Source organism: Sciurus vulgaris (genome assembly GCF_902686455.1).
Source record: "Sciurus vulgaris genome assembly, chromosome: 5".
Classification (NCBI taxonomy): Eukaryota; Metazoa; Chordata; class Mammalia; order Rodentia; family Sciuridae; genus Sciurus; species Sciurus vulgaris.
The window spans coordinates 108,820,907-108,840,584 of NC_136465.1; the positions used below are offsets into that span (position 1 = coordinate 108,820,907).

A 19,678-nucleotide genomic window follows, 5' to 3' on the forward strand; every position below is an offset into this window, starting at 1 on the left:
TGCATTCCTGTACACCAGTGTCATATCAACTGAAAGAGGAATCAGGAAAACTACCTCATTCACAAGAGCCTTAAAAAAAAAAAAAAAAAAAAAAAAAAATGGGATTCAACCCAACAAGAGAGGCAAAAGACCTCTACAATGCAAACTGCAGAACATTAAAGAAAGAAATTGAAGAAGACCTCAGAAAACGGAAAGATCTCCCTGTTCTTCGATAGGCAGAATTTACATTGTCAAAATGGCTATACTACCAAAAGTACTATATGGTTTTAATGCAGTTCTTATTAAAATTCCAACAATGTCCCTCTACTTTGCTTTTAAAGAATAATTTTTGCTGGATTCTAAATTGTTGAATATTTTTCTTTGAACACTTTAAATATTTCAGTCAACTCTTCTTGGTTGCATGGCTTTGTCCATCCATCATAAGGTCTGTTTTTCCTCTGAATTCTTTCAAGACTTTGTCTTTGGGTTTTAGCAGTTTGAATATGATATGCTTTAGGTATAACGTTTTTTATATATTTATCTTGTTTGGTGGATCTATGGTTTATGTCATTGATTTTGGAACATTTTCACCCATACTTCAATTAGATTTTCTGTTATTCTCTTTCTGATATCCTATTACATGTTATTTGAATGTTCTGTAATTGTTCCATGGTTCTTAGAGATTCTATTCCTTTTATTTTTTAATTTTTTTCACTCTTTTTGTCTCTCAGCTTTTCAATTTGGGAAATTTCTGTTGACATTTCATAGCTCACTTATTCTTTCTTTGTCCATATTTCATCTACTAAGAATCCCATCAAAGGCAGTATTTATCTTATAGTTTGTTTTTAATCTCTGCTATTATCCTTTGATTCTTTGCAACTATGTCTCTATTATCCAGTTGTTATCATCCACTTTTTCCATTAGAGACTTATCATTTGAGTCATAATTACTTTAAATTCCTAGTTTCATAATTCTAAAATCTGTGCCATATCTGAGTGTCTCTTTCTTGTTTGCTTTAGTAGTACAAGATGTTTCAATTTAATATTTTAGTTTTATTGTTTTTGAAATGGCATCTTTCTGTATGTTCCAAGCTGGCTCAGGAGTACCTGGGACTATGGTCATACACCACCATGCCCAGCTGCCTGAATCTATTTCTGATGACTTATTTCCTGTCTTCTGATTTTGTGCTGTGTGTGATTTGTTTGCTTGTTACATTTTGAAGATTTTGTAAGTTTTTGTTGAAAGTTAGACATGATATTTCAGTTAATGAGAATCGAGGTAAGTGAATCTTTAGTGTGAGGTTTTATGTTTATCTGGCTAGGAGTTAATCTGCATTTAATTTTTGCTGTAACTAGAATGTATCAGAAGCTTCAGTTTCTTTGTGTTTTACTAAAAACTCATGTTTTAAATATAGTCTTGTCTTATAGCTCTCCCAGTTCTAATCCACGTAGTAGAGCCATGAAGTAGGCCTTCATCTAAGGTCTGTGACTGAGAAGCTTCTCAACCTTTGTCTTCTCTTGCATGAGGCAAGAGGTCTAGGGGAATAGTTGGAGGTGTAACTCAGTGGTAGAGCACTTGCCTAATATGCATGAGGCCCTGGTTTTCACTAGCACCAAACACAAGCAAACAAACAAACAAAAAACCCAAAACAAAAGAATGGTTACTTCACCCTTTTCACCCTTTTCCTCCTAAAAGCATTTTTTTTCTCCAGTTACCACTACAGTAACCTGGCGGGAATTCTGGAGGTAATACTTCCAAAAGTGTTGTTCTCCCCTAAAGACTGGGCCCCAAGACCCCCAGGAGTTTTAACTCTGGGGGCCATTCAGTCTAGGCTTCTTGTGATTTGTCAGTTATTGTTTAATATTTCTACAAGTGACTGACTTCAGCAGTAGGCTGTGATCATTTATGTTCATGTGTCTTTCCAGCTTTTGGATGGCAGTTTGCTCTGTGGCTTCTGTTCTTTGATGAATCTAGAAGAGGTTTTTTTTGTTTTTTTTTTTTTTTTCCCTGGAACTGGGGATTGAACCCAGGGTTATGTGCATGCTAGCCAAGCCCTCTATACCCTGAACTGCATCCCCAGACATTTTTAAAATTTTATTTTATTTTGAGATAGGACTTAATTGTCCAGGCTCGCCTCAAACTTGTGCACCTCCTGCCTCATCCTCCTAGCTGCGATTACAGGTGTGCACCACCATGCCAGGCAGAAGAGTTCTTAATGTTCAGTTCGTTCAGCTCGTTTCATGTTTTGAGAAGGGAAGTGATTTGACCTCCAAGCTCTTTACATGTCTGATAAGAAATTGGAAATCTTCATTCTTTATCTTTGCTTGTATATTGCTATTAAGCACATCATTGACTATTAACTTGTTACTGAAATATATAAATAACATGTGTTTATAATTAAGAAAGAGAAACCAAGCTTGTGTTTGACCATAAGATTCTGTTTTTGTTTTAGTATAATAGTTTTAAGTAATATTTTGTTTGAAAAGAGGATTCTACTGGTATAAAAGACATTTGAAGACCAGTTTTCTAGAATATATTGCTCATTCTAAATCTCTAGTAAATAACTGGTAAAAATGAAAATTATTTCCCTTTAAGACAAATGATTTGTATTGTGTTAGTATTTAGAATTATATTATGAAAAATCAAACCAGCAATGTAGAGGATTTTGATTTTATTCCAAACATTTTTAGTGTGAAAGTTGTTTTGTCTATAAACCAGGGACTTTTATTTGGTACTAGGTAAATTGATATTCTCTGACCACAATAAGAAACTACTCAAGCAGCGTTGAAGTTTATACTGTTGGCTCCTGCTGAACCTTACATGTAGCAATTCCAACAAACATGAATTTAAATTTTGCAAATTATTTTTTAAAAACTTAGAGGTAGCTAGTTTTTATTCTCAATAAAAGTTCTCCTTCTTCCAAAGTAGCATCCAAAATTCCTGGAAAATCTTTAATTACCTCTATAGTTATTAATTTTTCTGAAATAATGTCAGTTAAATTTGAAATATTTAATAAACTGAAAGTAATTTTATGCACTTCATTTTAATGTAAAGAAGTATCTATAGACAAGTTGACTCATAAAACTGCCATCTTGATGATTTGAAAATATTCAATGAAGTAAAATATCTAATGTAGAAACATTTAATTCATGATATTCTGCCTTCAACAAAGAATGCTTAATTCTAGGTGTTGCCAGTTAAGGTTGACGTTAGCAAGTAATTAAATTGATCAACAGCTTGGATTACATATCAGTAGGAGAATAAAATTGAAATTAGCGTTATAGCATTTTTTATCTTAATTTTGTGGCCATAAAACCAGACAGAATCTTCAGAGGGTCTTGATTTGCTCTCTGAAGTTTCATTACATTAGCACAATGCCTGGCACTTAAAAGGCTTTTTAATTAATACTTCTTGAGTGAGTGATATGAATGCAGATTAATTAGCTGATTTTAAAGTCAACATTCTTCCCTGAACTAGCTTGTTGGAATCTTGCATCTTCAGTTGTGAAGTTAACAGGTCATCATCTTGCTGTTGCTAAGATTATAAAAGATTTTGTGGAACCTGCTTAGGAGTACATGCCTGTAATCCCAGTGGCTCTGGAGGCTGAGGCAGGAAGATTGAAAGTTCAAGGCCTTGCAACTTTGTGAGACCCTGTCTCAAAGCACACAAAAAAAGGGGCTGGGGGTATAGTCAGTGTTAAAGCTCCCTTGGGTTAAACCCCAGTTCCCCCCCCCCCCCCCCCCCCCAGTAAAAAGATTTTGTGTAAAAGCTCTTGTATATTTTGCTACTATACTTCTTATACTTCTATTAGAACTAATGAACCTTTATAAATGTCAGATTAATTTCATGTAATAATACTTTCCCATAAGAAGTAGACCTTACCTACTGGTCTGCTATAATTAAAAGTATTAGGAAAAGCCCTAATTTCTACCGTAGGTAGTGGCAGAGATTTTTGGTTTTGTTTTTTTCAGCTTTACTCTAATACCAAAGAGTCCAATTACTTAAAGATGTTATCAAATGCCCAAAGGATGTATGCCATGTGATTAATTTGCCAAATTGTACTGAGGTTCATTTCAGTGTCAAATATTTAAAATGTTTGGGAAAAGAATTTCTTAGGGTAAGAATGCAACCTGTAGTTTACCAATCATCCTTATTTACTTATTCCTTGGAAAATTGATCATTGATTAAGAAGTGTGTACCAATGTTAACCTCTTCCCCCCACCCCTCTCTCAGTTTTTTTTTTTTTTTTTTGGTAGCAGGATTGAACCCAGGGACACTTAACCACTGAGCCACAGTCACAGCCCTTTTTGTAAATTTTAAATTTTGGGACAGGGTCTTAGTAAGTTTCTTAGGACCTCACTAAGTTGCTAAAGCTGGCTGCTTTGAACTTTCAATCCTCCTGCCACAGCCTCCCAGTCACTGGGATTATAGGTATGTCCTACTGCATCCAGCCAAAACTGTGCATTTTTTAATGTATAGTCTTATATGTATATTTATTAATAATTATGTGTACATCTTTTAAACTAAAATATTCCTGCAAAATATTCTTTTACTTCAAATAGTTTTGGAGCAAGGGATATTGTTTTTTGTTTTTGCAGCAAGGAAGACCCTTAAGAAGGACATGGAGTACTTTTTGGCCGTTGAAAAATAGGCTGACTGGGATTGGTGGCATACATCTTTGTAATGCCAGCTATCATGATGCTGAGGCAGGAGAATAGCAAATTCAAGGATAGTGTGGGCAACTTAGTGAGACCTTGTCTCAAAGTAAAATTTAAAAAGCAGAGTGCTTAGCATGTGTTTAATTTCCAGAACAGAAAGAAACCTCCCAAGATCTTATGAGAAAACTTTGAAGGATGTTAAAGTGCTGTTTTTAGTCCTTTATGTTTTAAAAAACCAAGGAAACAGTCTTAGCTTTATAATCACAGATGTTTATTTTTAAATTGTTCTTTCAAATATGGTGGATTATTAAAATCAGTCATGTATTAGATAGGGTATGTATATACATACATGTGTATGTTTGTGTATATGTATAAGAACTCCTATTTTATTTACATGCACACACCTCCTAAGTAGATTGCAGATTTTTTAAAAATATATATATTTTTTTGTTGTAGATGGACATAATATCTTTATTTATTTATTTTTATGTGGTGTAGAGGATCAAATCTAGTGCCTCACACATGTGAGGCAAATGCTCTACCACTGAGCTACAGCCCCAGCCCTAGATTGCTGATTTTTTTTTTCACCCAGATTACTTTTATTTGCTATGTAGAGTGGCAATTCACAGCACTCAGTCATCTGTTCAGACAAGAAGATTTATGAAGTCAATGAATGCCATTTTGAAAAAGGTGTTCTATCACAATTTACCCAGTTCATCAAAATCCAATACTATTTCCTTAGAACTTTATAAATGGCATTTCCTTCAACTTGTATCCATTTCCAGGGGCTTATGTACCCATTCATATTCTCCATATTTAGAATCAAAGATTCCTTTCTGAAGTGACCTTAATTTTAAGGTAAAACGTGGTCCAAGTTCCTGAATTCCCACTTTCTTTTCACTCTTGAATATATATCTGTGAAACTGAAGAAAATACAGTCACCCTGATTGTGGACTGTGGAGCCTGCCTTCCGATAAATTGAGGATCAAGGGAAAGAGAGAAGCAAACATCTGTCCAATTGAATGACCCAGTCTTGTAGTAAAATTATTCAGAATTATTTCAGGCACATGTTCTGTGGGGTCTTTGCGTCTTCTCTTAATTTCTTTATGAAGATGAACACTGCTTATTTTAAAGTGAGCAGTTGGACCATTTGGCAAATGACTCAAAATAAGCCCATTTGGTGTTTTATGATCTTCATTAATCACAATCAGATCTGTGAAATCTCGAGATGCACTGTGGAATAATTTTTTCAGAGCCAGTCCTCTTCTATAATAAACATGTGAGTCTGGTATAATTGTAGAGAGCTGTTCACAAAGTTGTACTGTTCTCCCATGAAGTCTATCAGATGTTGTGATGAGAATCTTGGGAGAAGTTTGCCTGTTGAAGTAAGAAGCAAATTCATCTGTAGCTTCGTCATAAGCAACCACTCCATCATTAGGGTCTACTGTAGTTTCATCGTAGACTTGTTGGTTGTGAGTGGTCTTAGGTATGGGTTTTGGTGGAGCCTCTTTTTTCAGTTTTTACTTGACTGCTAACTTTTCCTTCCGCTTTTTCTGCTTCCACCGCGTGAACATCAAGTGTCCCGGTTGTTTGTTCTTCATCTACGAAATGCTGAAGCCTAGAGGAAAGGCCGTGGCTTTCGGGGGTTGGACCCCGCTTTCTGTTGCCCCATCCCCAGTTACTGCAGTCTCTTGAGGTTCTTGGGTAGCAGCTTTTCTTTATAGGCTTTTTTTCCTGCCGCCGCCACTCTTTTTCCCCGGTTCTGGTCATGTTGGGTGCTTTGTTTCCTTCCCTCCGAAACCAGATTGCTGATTTTTAAAGAATAAACTCAAAGTAACAAAGATTGTGCTTTGTTTACTTCACTTGTTATGTGTTTATGATGCTTCTTTTTTTAAAAAAGAAGTAATAGTAAGAACCATAGTATAAATTGTACAAGTAATAGTTGTTGGCTTTATTTTAGTTTATGAGGTAATTTATTCTTAAGTGGCTTCTCAGGAGAAATGATTAGAAAATACACCTCGTATACTTATGCGAATCTGTCATTTGAACTAAATAACTTTTTACTTGGATAAAAGAAAAAAGAGTTTTGGCTGAAGGGGCGTTAGGTGAACCAAAGAACCTAATCCTAAGATTTAGTTGCAGTTATTTGGATAATGAACAGGGGTCAAGCTATTATAAAATGTATTGGTGATTTCACTGAAAATAATATTTACCTTTGAAGGACTGCCAGTGACTTAGTGAAAAATGTCACAATTACTATAATATATGAAATGATAAATTTTGGATTGCTATGTCTGATATTGATAAATTCTGGTTTCTCTCTACTAAGAAAGTAGCAGGATCAAAGAAAAAGCACTTTTCTGTTTTCAGATAAGAATAGCCTATGTTTTTCAAGTGTAAGATTTAATGGGAAAAGACAGAAGATGGAAAAGGGGATGATTTCTGAAGGAACACAATAGAATCCATTACATAATGTGAAACAGGTACCCCTGGAAATAGAAGGAAAAGAGGGTGGATTATGACTGAAGGTTTATTGTGGAGAAGAAAGAAGTTAAGGAAGTGTTAGTAGAATAAACTTAAATTCTTTCAATAATGCCTTTTTTTTTTTTTTTTCAGAAAAAAATGTAGGATATTGTCTTTTAGTTTACAAATTAACTAATATAGGAGAAGATAAACTCTAAAATAATATTGGAGTGTTCAGTATTTAACCAAAGTTTAGTTTGAAGCAGTTTTTTAGGATTGAGAGGAGAAATAAATGAAATTAGTTGAGTGATGATGAGTGTCACTTGATAACGGAGAACATTAACTTGAAGGTAGACCAGACCTCCCTGAGCATAGCTTGACAATTTTGAAATAGTTGTGGACAATGTCTCTGGGCAGAGAATTAGCAAGAAAACAGGTGAAAAGACAAGAGGTCACCAATGCCACTACTACTATTACTAGTAATAATAATATCACTAATGATTGTGATGACAATATCTCTTATATATTTATGGCACTGTTTGTCAAAAAGCTTTACACATATCAAGTTTGCCCTCACAGCCCAATAAGATTCCCAATAAGTAAAAAGTTTCAGAGAAATGTTTTTGCCCAGACCTGCCACTTATTAAGCCCATCAAACAGGCACATTCACATTGTATGTATCATAAATTGTGTATTTATTATAACAGTTTTCAGCAGAGGGCAGCAAAGTATTCTAAAGAAGAGCATTTTTTTAATTTATAGAAACCATATTAACCAAGAGTGGCAAGGAGTTTGTAAAACTGCATCAGTAACAGTCCCAATTTTGTTTAAACACACACATATATACAGAAAGAGAAAGCTTAAAGAAAAACACACCAAAATGTTATTCATTATTAAGTATTATATACTGTACATAATTGTATGTGCTATTCTTTTATATGTAAAAGTGCATTATGTTTACACCTCCGTCACAACAAACACATAAGCAATGTACTGGGGTACAACTTAAGATGGTTATAAGGACACTAGGTGATAGGAATTTTTCAGCTCCATTATAGTCTTATGAGACCACTGTCATACAGGTTTTCATTGATCAAAATATTGCTATTCAGTTAATGGTTTAATAGTATTTAGGTAAAGTCTTAACATAGTAAGGCAAGTCTACATAAGAGATCCAATCATTCATTTCATATTAATGAATAGTATTGTGAAGTACTGAAAATTAAAAGTAACATCAAAACTTGATGTATATACTGATTTTGGTTTCACAATAAACTTTTGGTAGGTGTTTATATAGATGAATATGAACAGAAATGAAATACATATCTATAATGATTGTTTAACTTTTTTATAATTAATTACTTTCTTGATTAAATTTTATTTTTAAATGTTATTCCCTGGAGGAATATTAATTTGAGATACTGGATATATGTTGCACATTAAAAATTAGTTCAAATATAGACATGTTTGTATGGAAGCCTTAAAAAATTCACATCCTAAAAGATATCTGCCACAGACTTTATAAAGACAATTACTGTTAAATACCTGTTAGTAATTAACTGAAATCTTATAATGCTTTCTTTGCTGTTCGGATTCCAGTGATGTTTCTCAGTGCCATGTATATAAAAGAGAACAGTATCTGATTTCATTTCAGTGTTACATCCTTTGCTACTTACCCACTGAGACATTTGGAGAAATAAGAGATGTGGCTTCTTAAACGTGAATGGACATACAAAATATGAACTCAGCTCAAAAGCCAGACCAAAATTTATTGAATTTAGAATGTTGGATTAGATATGTGAAACTATTACATAATATGAAATCTAGTAAATGTTTGAGCAGTTTCTTAAAGTACAATTGAGTGTGATATTTATTTATAAGATATTGTTCTATTGTGTTTTAAAACATTTTACCAGACCTTTGTTAAAGACAGTGAATTAGGAAAGGATATTAAACCAAGTAACTAAAATATTTATTATAGTTGAATGCTTCAACCTGGAAAAATAAATAGGAAAAATTTCAAACTATATATTTTAAGTGAAATGAATGAGATATTGCTTACTCTGTTTTGCTATATATTGATCTATAAGTTGTATTAAGGATAGCGAGTTTTCTATTTTAAAGAATATAGCCAAGTGTCCGAAAGTTTCTTTTATTTTTTGTAGGTGGTTTCAGACACCCTCACAGGTATTCTACCATGCAGCTACGGAACATGGAGGCAAAGATGTATATCCGGGACAGTGTCTTTGGGAAGGTTGTGAGCCTTTTCAGCGACAGAGGTTTTCTTTTATAACCCACTTACAGGTATGCTTTCTTAATACTATTTGCTTAGTAACTCATCTGGTTCCATCAAAGATTTTGATGTATATTCTTTTACTTTCTTTTTTTAAAAAAGGATAAGCACTGTTCAAAGGATGCCCTACTTGCAGGATTAAAACAAGATGAGCCAGGACAAGCAGGAAGTCAAAAATCTTCTACTAAGTAAGGAAAATTATTTTATTTCCTGTTATATATAAAAAACAAATACCAGGAAACTAGGAATAATACAGGAATAAGATAAAAAGCCATTTTAGCATATTGGGAAACCTGAAACTTGGGTTCTAGTCCAAGTTCTACTACTGTTCAGTTAAGAGACCCCGTTCAAATTGCTTGTATTCTCTAGGCATCACTTTTCCATATTAGCTAGACTGCATGGTCTCTATGTTACTTTGTAGTTTCAACACTTGAATTCAACTTTGTAGAGAAGTCATTGGAATGATGGATAGTATATGGGAAGTGCTTTGTAAATTTGAAGTTCTTATCTTTTAGGAGAATAAATGTATTTAATAATGGCAAAGGTATTTCTTCACATTTACATGTATTTGTATATATATAAACACGCATACATACTGGTTTACAATTTACAGATTGCTTCACGTTTTATTATTCAAAATTCAGACTTTATGTGACAAAGTATCAGAAATATCTGCACTTTACAGATATGGAAAGGATATTAAAAGTCATGCACTAGTTATGGTGTCAAACAGTTTCCTTACGTGTATCAGTTAGTGCTCTTTCCACTGCTGCCTCATAGAACACAACAGATAATAATGCAGTTTGGGCTGGAAATGTAGCTCAGTGGTAGAGCATTGCTTAGTATGTGCAAAGCCCTGGGTTTAATCCACAATACTGTAAAAATAAAGAAAGAAAAAAGATAATGATGCAGTTTATCTGATTGGCCAAAGAAATCTACAGTAGTTTGAATCTGATTTCATATGAAACTTTCTATGGTCCCTCTTTTCTATATCTTTCATAAAGAACTATTTTGAACTCAGTTCATATCTGTAATTACAGATTTTCAGGAGGCTGTGCCAGCCTCTACAACTTAGCGGGATCTTGTCTCAGAATAAAAAGTGGTAGAGCATCTAAGTTCAGTACCCTGCACTGTGGGTGGTGGGGGAAAACAAAAGGGTTGATAGAGATAATTAAATAATGATGAAAAATAAGATTATGTAAGAAAGTAATAATCCAAAATGTAATATTCAACATAATTCATATTATATTAGGCTATCTTTTCTTGGATGGCCTATGCTGATACATTCTTAGGTAATACTGTTTCACTGTTAGATGCTATTTAAAAATAATTTACAACTCAAATTGTATTTTCTTTTAAACAATATCCAAAAATGAGGACTCTACAACTTTAATACTGTATTGTATTTATTTTTATAACCGACTTACCCTGCACAATAACTTTAAAGATGAAACACAATGGAGCATTCATTATTCACTTTAAAACTGATAGATTGGAGCCAGATACAATGGCACAGGTCTGTAATCCCAGTGACTGGCGAGGCTGAGGCAGGAGGATCTCAAGTTCAAGGTCAGCCTCAGCAATTTGCGAAGCCTTAAGCAACTTAGTGAGACCCTGTCTCAAAAGAAAAAAATTAAAAGGCACTGGGGATGTAGCTCAGTGATAAAGTACCCCTGGTTAAATCATCAGTGCAAAAATAATAATAATAATAATCAACAGATTAGAAAATAAAAAGTCTGAAATTTTACCTCCATACTAACCTTCTTTGCCTAGACTGACACAAAATAAAATAATGTTAATGCTGAACCTTTTATTCACCTTATACCAGAATTTCAGAGTAACCACCTCCGGGGATTGACAGTGTGGTTACCATTCTGTCTGCAGAATTTAGTTAACCGTCTCTGTCTGTCTGATCAATTTAGGCAACCAGCTGTAGGGGGCACAAGTTCAACTCCTAGAGCACAAAAGGCCATTGTGAATCATCCCAGTGCTGCACTCATGGCTCTCAGGAGAGGATCAAGAAACCTTGTCTTTCGAGATTTTACAGTAAGCCGGCCTTAAAACCTTATCTGTGAAGGTGTGAGCCCTTATGAGTTTGATCTTCATTCTATTTTTTCCCCTTATATTCTCCTTTCCTTTTTAGGATGAAAAAGAGGGACCAATAACTAAACACATCCGACTAACAGCTGCCTTAATATTAAAAAATATTGGTAAATACTCAGAATGTGGTCGCAGGTGAGTAATCTATTTTTCCTAGCAAAAATGAGTTGATTTTACTTTTACATATAAGTTAATAAAATTAGGTATGTCTTTTATTTACTGTTTTTCTGGATTTTGTGACTGTCCAAAAGTTTATACCAAGGTCAGGCCAACAGGATCTCTTAAAAGCCAAAAATAAATAGAAGTCAAAAGAACCAAAAGGTAGTCTTACAACTTGTTTTTTTAAGTTTATTTTCTTACTAGTCATACAAAAGTAGCTCTACTAAAGAGGAAACTTGAGGGTTTATTGGGGAGAAAAATTAACCATTTGAAATGATGTGGAGTCATAATGAAATTCAGTTTGACAATTGGCATCTTAATAAACTTGTTAAAGTCATAGATGCTACTTACTAAGATTCATTGTAATACTCTGAAGTTTTAATAGTTGCTTTCTGATAGACTTAGGAGAATAATCAGGATTTTGTAGATCTATAGAAACTAGGAATAACTAACTATTTAATCCTTTAGAGAGCAAATGTGGAATGTTTTGATATATCCTATACTGTGTCTCCCTTAAAGGAACTTTTCTCATATTCCTCCTACATCTTCAACTGAGCATTCTCAGGCTCCCTCCCTTACAAAATGAATAAGAAAAATTCTTTTGCTTTTTTGAGCAGTACTGGGGATAAAACTCAGGGCCTAATACATGCTGAGATAGAAAACTAAACTTAGTAATTAAGCAAAGGTTTTCAGAAAAAGAAGAAATATAAATGTTTATTAACCATATGAGATACCTGTGTCTTCCTGATTCATTCATAGATTTCTTTCTGGTTTTCTCACTTTATTTCCTTCCATACCCCTCTTTTGCTTCATAGCCTACATTCCTTTTTTTTTTTTTTTTTTTTTTTTGTACTGGGGATGGAACCCTGAGGTGCTTTACCACTGAGCTGAGCTAGACTCCCCACCTTTTAAAAAAAATTTTATTTTGAGACAGGATCTTACTAAGTTACTTAAGGCACTAAGTAATAGTTAATATTACTTAGTTATTAGTTACTTTAAGTAACTAAGTGAGGCACTTAGTTGCTAAGGCTGGCTTCAAACTTTTGATCCTGCTGCCTTAGCCTCCTGAGTCACTGCAGTTACAGGCATGCAGTGTGTGTGCATCACCAGGCTTGACTTTCATAGTCTGCATTTCATTCAGGCCACACCACATGCCAGTTCCTGAGCACATTAGGCTCTTTTATGTCACTTAACTTGTTCCAGTGATCCAACCATTTTCTCTGCCTAAAATGCCCTTCTCCCTGTGTTGTTTGCCTATTGAATATCTGCTTATCCTTCATGATTCAGCTAAGAGCTACTTTATGTAGCATTTCCTATGTTGTGTTTCCCTTTTCTACCAAGTTTATTCTATTTTTATTTCATGTCTATCATATGACATTTAATCTCATTGCTTTGTAAATAGTTTTTATATGGTTATGTCCCTCTGTTGAGCTATATGCAGAGACTTTGATTTATCCTTGTAGGCTGAAACCTAGCTCAGTGCCCAAATGCATTATAGTTAATCTCTGTCCGCTCCAAGTTTACCTTTTCCTTTACTGACATGTTCCTCACTGCCCTAACCTGACCTTCGTTACTATTTTACTTAGGTTTTTGTTGTTGTATGCAAAAATACCTGTCAAGAACAACTTAGGGGAGGAAAATTTATTTGTGCTGTTTCAGAGGTTCAGTCCATGGGCAATTAACGTCATAGCTCTGGGCCCCAGGTGAAGCAGAACATCATGGCGGAAGGGCACGGCAGAGGAAAACAGCTCAGAAAATGACAGTCAGGAAGCAAAAGCATGTTCTGCTCACCAGATAAAACATAAACCTCAAAGGCATGTCTCCCTCCACTGACTTACTTCCTCCAGCCACACTCTACTTGCCTATAGTTATCACCTTGTAATTAGGATTAATCCACTGATAAGGTTACAGCTCTCACAAACTAATCATTGCACCTTGGAACATTCTTATATTGCCTCACACATTAGCACATAATATATTCCTTACTACCTCATACATTGCAGGATATCACCTTACCTGATAAATTCTTTGAAAGTAGTGATTGAATGTTTTATTTCACTCTCAAATCTCTAGTGCCTAGCATGGTGTTCAGAATGTAGTAATAATCTAGTAATCTAGTAATTAGATGGAGAGAAGGAAGGTTCATAACTTCACTTTCTGCTAGAGTTCTGATCTGGAATTTGTATAGCAAATTGGAATTCCCAAAAGAATTTTGTAACTTTTTGTTAGGGCCTTCTCTTCACATTCAGACTGTACATTCTCCAGCTTATGATAGAGTCTCTTTGTCTAGCTGTAATAAATTGTTCAGTCAGAAGTTTTCATTTTTCTATTTTTGCTCTCTTGGTGATTTTGTTGTTTTATTCACAAACTCTTAAGTCTTCCAGATGTCTTCTGGCATCTTTGCTTCCTATGATCTTAGAATAGTGGAATCATAAGAATTAAAATAGTTCATTCAGGGCTGGGGAGATAGCTCAGCTGGTAGAGTGCTTGCCTCGCAAGCATAAGGCCCTGAGTTCGATCCCCAGTACTGCAATCAACCAATCAATCAATCAATAAAAAAAATAGTTCATTCAATTCTTCCCAATCACCCTCCCAGGCCAGGTTAAAATCCTGTGTACTGAACCTCTGTTGAACATTCCTATGAGAGAAGTTTTGCTTGAGCAAGATTACTGACATCTGGCAAAACTCATATATGTGAAGAAGAGAATAGGAAATCACATCTCCAGTGTAAGAATATGGGATATGATCTTTTAGACTAAAGCATACTTCTATTTACAATAAGAACATTTAGGTTGACAGGAAAATCAATGGAAGTTTACTCTCATTCCTATAGTAGTTTCCTGAACAGAATGAAATTTCAGTAGTTGGTATGTTTGAAATTCATAATCTCATAGTTCAAATAATGTGTCTAAATGCAGTTTATCTCCATTTTGATTAAGTTTGAGCTCTGAAGAAGTACAGTGTTTGTCTTTCTTTCATCAATGTTAGACATGTATTATTTTAAAATCAAATAGTATTCTTTTATACATATAATAATTATCCAAAAAGGAAATGAGGAAAAAATTCAATTTACAGTAGTATCAAAAAAATAAAATAATTAGGGATTATCTTAGCCATGGAGGTGGAAGATTTGTACATGGAAAACTACAAAAGATTGCTGAAACAAATTAAAGAATATGTAAATAAATGGAAAGATAGCCCATATTCATGAGCTGGAAGACTTAAGTAAGATGTTAATACCACCAAAGCAAATGCAACCTTTATCAAAATTGGAACAATTTTTGCAGAAGTAGATAAACTCATCCTAAAATTTATGTGCACTCTCAGGGAATCCTGAATAGCAGAAACAGTTTTAATTAAAGAATAGGAAAGTTAGAGGCCTCACCGTTCTGACTTTAGAACTTACTACAAAACTATAATAATCAAAGCAGTGTGGTACAAGCACAAATACAAGAAAAAGTAAAATACAAGAGAAAGACCAGAAATAAGGCCCCATGTATATGGTCAAATGATTTTCATTAACATTGCCAATTCTTCATTCAGTGAAGAAAAGGCAGATTTGAAACAAATGGTGTTAGGAAAGCTAGCTATACTTACCTGCAAAAAGAATAAAGTTGAACCCTTTTGCTATACTATATAGAAAATATTAGCTCAAAATGGACCAAAATCTAACATAAGAGCTAAACTGAAGCCCTTTGAGGAAAACGTGGGGCAGAAAGCTTTATAACATGGGGTTTGGTAGGGATTTCTTAGGATATGACACCAAAAGCACTGGCAACAAAAAATAAGTTGGACTTCAACAAAATTAAAATTTGTATAAAAACTTGTACTGTATATGGAAAAAAAAGAAAGGTTTTTGAAATGTTTTCACCAAAACATTTCACCATTTCACTCTCAGAGTAAAACGGCAACTCACAGAATTAGAGTAAACAATTGCAATTCATTTCTCCAAGAATCCAAAATATATAGAGAAGTTCTAGATGGAAAACTATCAGTTCCTCAATTAAAATTATAGATGAAAAATCACTTTTCCTTTAAAAACCTGGTAGTATTGGTGCAATGTTTTCCAGCATCTAACTTTGCTGTTGAGAAGTCCATTGACATTTTGGTTCTCATTCCTTTGCATATCATCTTTTTGATCACACCCTATGAAAGTGCCTACAGTGTTCTGATATTCTGATATTCTGAAGTTTCAAGATGATAATGTGTCTTAGGTGGCCTTTTTTAATTTGAAACATAAAAATGTACATATTTATGGAGTGCCAAGTGACATTTCAATGCATGTTTACTTTGTGAAATGTTTAAATCAGTTAAACATATGTGTCTCCTCATGAATGCTTTTGGTGAAAACATGTCAAAATGCTTTCTTTTAGTTTTTGTTCAATATACAGTATATATTGTTTTCCAGTAGCCCTGCTGTGCAGTAGCACACCAGAGTTTCTTGTTCCTGTCTTAGCTATAATACAGTACTCACTGATCACTGTTTCCAATACTTCCCTCCCTCCTACTCTCCCCAACCTCTGGTAACTACCATTATCCTCTCAATTTCTATGAGATCAACTTTTTTAGATTCCACATATGAGTGAGAGATCATGTGGTATTTCTTTCTGTGCCTGGCTTATTTCACTTAACATAATGACCGCCAGTTTCATCTTATTGTCACAAACAAAAGGATTTCATTCTTTTTTGTGGCAGTATTTATGTACATCTTTCTTCATTCATCAGTAGATGAATACTTAACTGTTTCCATTGCTTTGCTGTTGTGAATAGTGCTGCAGTAAACATGGCAGTTCAGATGTCTGTTCAATTTACTGATTTACTTTTCTTTGGGGATATATACCCAATAGGATCATATGGTAGTTCTATTTTGAGTTTTTTGAGGAACCTTCATGCTGTTTTCCATAATGGATATACATTCCCGTCAAGCATGTACAATGGTTCCTTTTTTTTCCATATCTCCTCTAGGCACTTGTCACCTTTTGTCTTTTTGTTAATAGCCATCCTTATTGGAGTAAGATGACACTTCATTGTGGTTTAGATTTAAATTTGCATTTCCTTGGTGAATAATGGTATTGGGCATTTTTTCATGTACTTGAGAAATGTCTGTTTACATCCATTGCCTATTTTTCAAATCAGGGTTTTTTTGTTCTTGTTGTTATTGGGTTTATGGAGTTCCTTATATTTTCTGCATATTAATCTTTTGTTAGATATAGAGTTTGCAAATATTTTCTCCCATTTTGTAGGTTATCTCTTCATTCTGATTCATTGACTGTGAAGAAACTTTTTAGTTTACTATAATTCTATTTTTCTATTTTTGCTTTTGTTTACTGGCTTTTAGGGTCTTTCTTGTCCAAAAATTCCTTGCCCATTCCAATATCCCAAAGTGTTTCCCCTATATTTTTTTCTAGTAGTTTCATAATTTCAGGTATTATAGTTAAGTCTCAATTCTGAGTTGATGTTTATAATTGGTGAGAGATAAGGGTCTAGTTTCATACTTATGAATGTGAATACTCCATTTATTGAAAAAGACTGCCCTTTCTCCTATGCACATTCTTAATAACTTTGTTGAAAATCGGGTAGCTGTAGCTGTGTGGGTTTATTTTGAAGTTCTCAGTTGGGTTTTATTTGTTTATGTATCTTTTTATACCAATATCACAGTTTTGATTACTACAGCTTTGTGTAATGTATTTTGAAGGTAGTAGGTTATTGTTTTCATTGAAGTGGACATTTCATTTCAGTCTAGAGACTCATCGTTTAGTAATGGAATTTTCTTGTTTTTTTTTTTTTTTTTCCTTTTTTCTTTTAGCTTTCATTTTTTTAAATCTATTTTCTAGAAATTTCCTTGAGTTTATCATCAGATCTACTGAATTTTTACTTTATTTTGTTTTAATTTCTAAGAGCCCTTTCTTTGTTACCAGTTGTCACTATTTTATAACATGCTGTTCATTTGTTGGATACAGTGTTTTCTTATCTCCCTGAAGATATTAATGCTGGTATTTTTAAAGTCTACTGTGAATATTTGCTTCTCTCTCAAAATTCCTCAAGTATTTGAGAATTGGGGGGGGGGGTCACTTTATATTTTAAGAATAAATATTCACAAGCTTATTGAAAGCTCTGGTTACATGGTAACTACTTGGTTGCTGGTGGTTGCCATTTTAGGGTGCCCTGATAAATCAGTTTGTTTTTAGAAGCCCCCAGATGCCATTCTCTATAGAGAGACTGATTGTCCAGGGAACAGTCCTCTGAACAATTTTTTAAAAATTATTGTTATCATTATAATCTGCCTTTTGGGAGTAGGCAGTTTGGAAGAGAGACAATGTGAGGTTGCGCATTTTGGAAACAGAATTGGGGAGGGGGCCCTTCTCTGCAGCTGATCGCATGTTTTCTGATCGACTGATTCCATACCCCTTGTCCTTCACTTTGTCTATCTCTGAATCCTAAGTCTTTCTGATTTAGTTTCTCCAGAAAATAATTCTTTTATTTATTTTGGTTAGAAATGGGAAATAAACTTTGTATCCAAACTGGTGTTTTCCTTAAAGCTAATTTGTATTCTAAATTGTTTTACCAATGCTACTTTCAAATTATTTTTTATAAGAAACATGTGAAAATAGAAATTGAAAGACTATGACTGAGAATATAACTCAGCCAATACCATGCTTCCCTAGTGTGCTTGAGGTGCTGGTTTCAGTTCCCAGCAACACACACACACCACACACACACAACAAAAGGAGATTGTTAGTTACTTTAAAACATCCTGGTTATTTCAGTTTAGTCTTTCTAATTGTACACATGCAGGTATAAGAAAAAATACTTTTTAATATGTGATCGTCAATTTGAAAAATATGATTTTGTTGAATTTGTGAAACCAAAGGTTTGTTTCTCGAAGTGTTCGTTGATTGTAAGGGAAAATAATTTGATTGCAATGCATGAGTTTTTACTTTTTAAAATTTTTTTTCACAACTGATTTTTTCTTTTCCAGGAAAAACAGAAATTGCACACTTCATTTTAAAATTTGTTAAATTTTGAAGTAAGTCATGCATAAAGCAGCATATACAAAATACAAGAAAAGATTAATAAAGCATTTTCACAAAGTGAACCACCCATGTAACTTAACCATTCAAGTTAAAACATAGAATAACACCAGTACCAAAGAATCTTTCATGTCCCCTCCAATTTTACCCTCTTCCTTCCTGCATGGGACCAATGTCCTCATCTGTAATAGCATCAGCTGGTTCCACCTAACTTCTAATTTTATTAGGCAGAGTCAGTATGTATTTTTTTTTAGCATTGATTGTGACATTGATTCATGTTGTTGCATATAGCCATACTTTGTTCATTTTATTGAAGTATAGAATTGTTTAATTTTTCACTCTAATTTTAGTGTATATAAAGGTGGTTTTAGTTAGGTTATTAATAATGCTGCTTATTAATATTCTACACATGCTGTTCACCATATACATTACTATTAAGCTTTTACAAAGACTGATGATTTGTAGAATATTACATAATGCCAAACAATTCCAAAAAGGTTTTATCAGTTTACACTTAATATGGTAATGTATGAGAGTCTCACTTGCTCCACATACCTGCAAACATTGGGTATTGTAACATTAATGTTTAATTTTAGCTATTTTGGGTGGCATATGGTGGTGTCCACCTAACACAACTGTGTAAGACTGAAAATCCACATGATCAAAAAGCAGAAAAAGATGCCCAGCTTCCAAGCATCAGTCTCAATTTTTTCATGCTTATTTCTTCCTTTTAATTGCTGTGGTAAAAGTGATGATAGTTCTGCATGAATTTTGTGTTTGAATTTTTGTGTTTCACCTGACTACTTTTTTACAATGTTTTTTTCATTCTTAATTTAGAAAAGTCTTCATCCCTCCCTTTTTTCCTTCTAGTTTCTTACACCCAGAATCTTTTTTTTTATTTTTGTGAGTTGGGTTGTTTTTTATTATTCTTTTTAGTTATATATATGACATAAGAATGTATTTTGACATTATCATACATACATGGAATGTAACTT

The 19,678-nt window shown here is 33.8% G+C and overlaps 1 protein-coding gene and 1 pseudogene across 2 annotated transcripts in view; one reads left to right on the forward strand and one right to left on the reverse strand.

Annotated features, from left to right (window-relative positions):
* ARID2 (AT-rich interaction domain 2) overlaps positions 1-19,678 on the forward strand; it is a 169,693-nt gene that overhangs the window by 146,346 nt on the left and 3,669 nt on the right. Inside the window, exons 17-20 of the mRNA XM_079139495.1 lie at positions 9,266-9,404; positions 9,496-9,581; positions 11,316-11,439; positions 11,537-11,628. Coding sequence (XP_078995621.1) covers positions 9,266-9,404; positions 9,496-9,581; positions 11,316-11,439; positions 11,537-11,628 — 441 coding nt within the window. The remainder of the gene's footprint in view (positions 1-9,265; positions 9,405-9,495; positions 9,582-11,315; positions 11,440-11,536; positions 11,629-19,678) is intronic.
* Positions 5,114-6,680, reverse strand: LOC306662267 (ribosome production factor 1-like; annotated as a pseudogene). Its single transcript has 2 exons — positions 6,664-6,680; positions 5,114-6,353 (listed from the first exon to the last, which is right to left on the reverse strand). The product of its transcript is annotated as a ribosome production factor 1-like (transcript).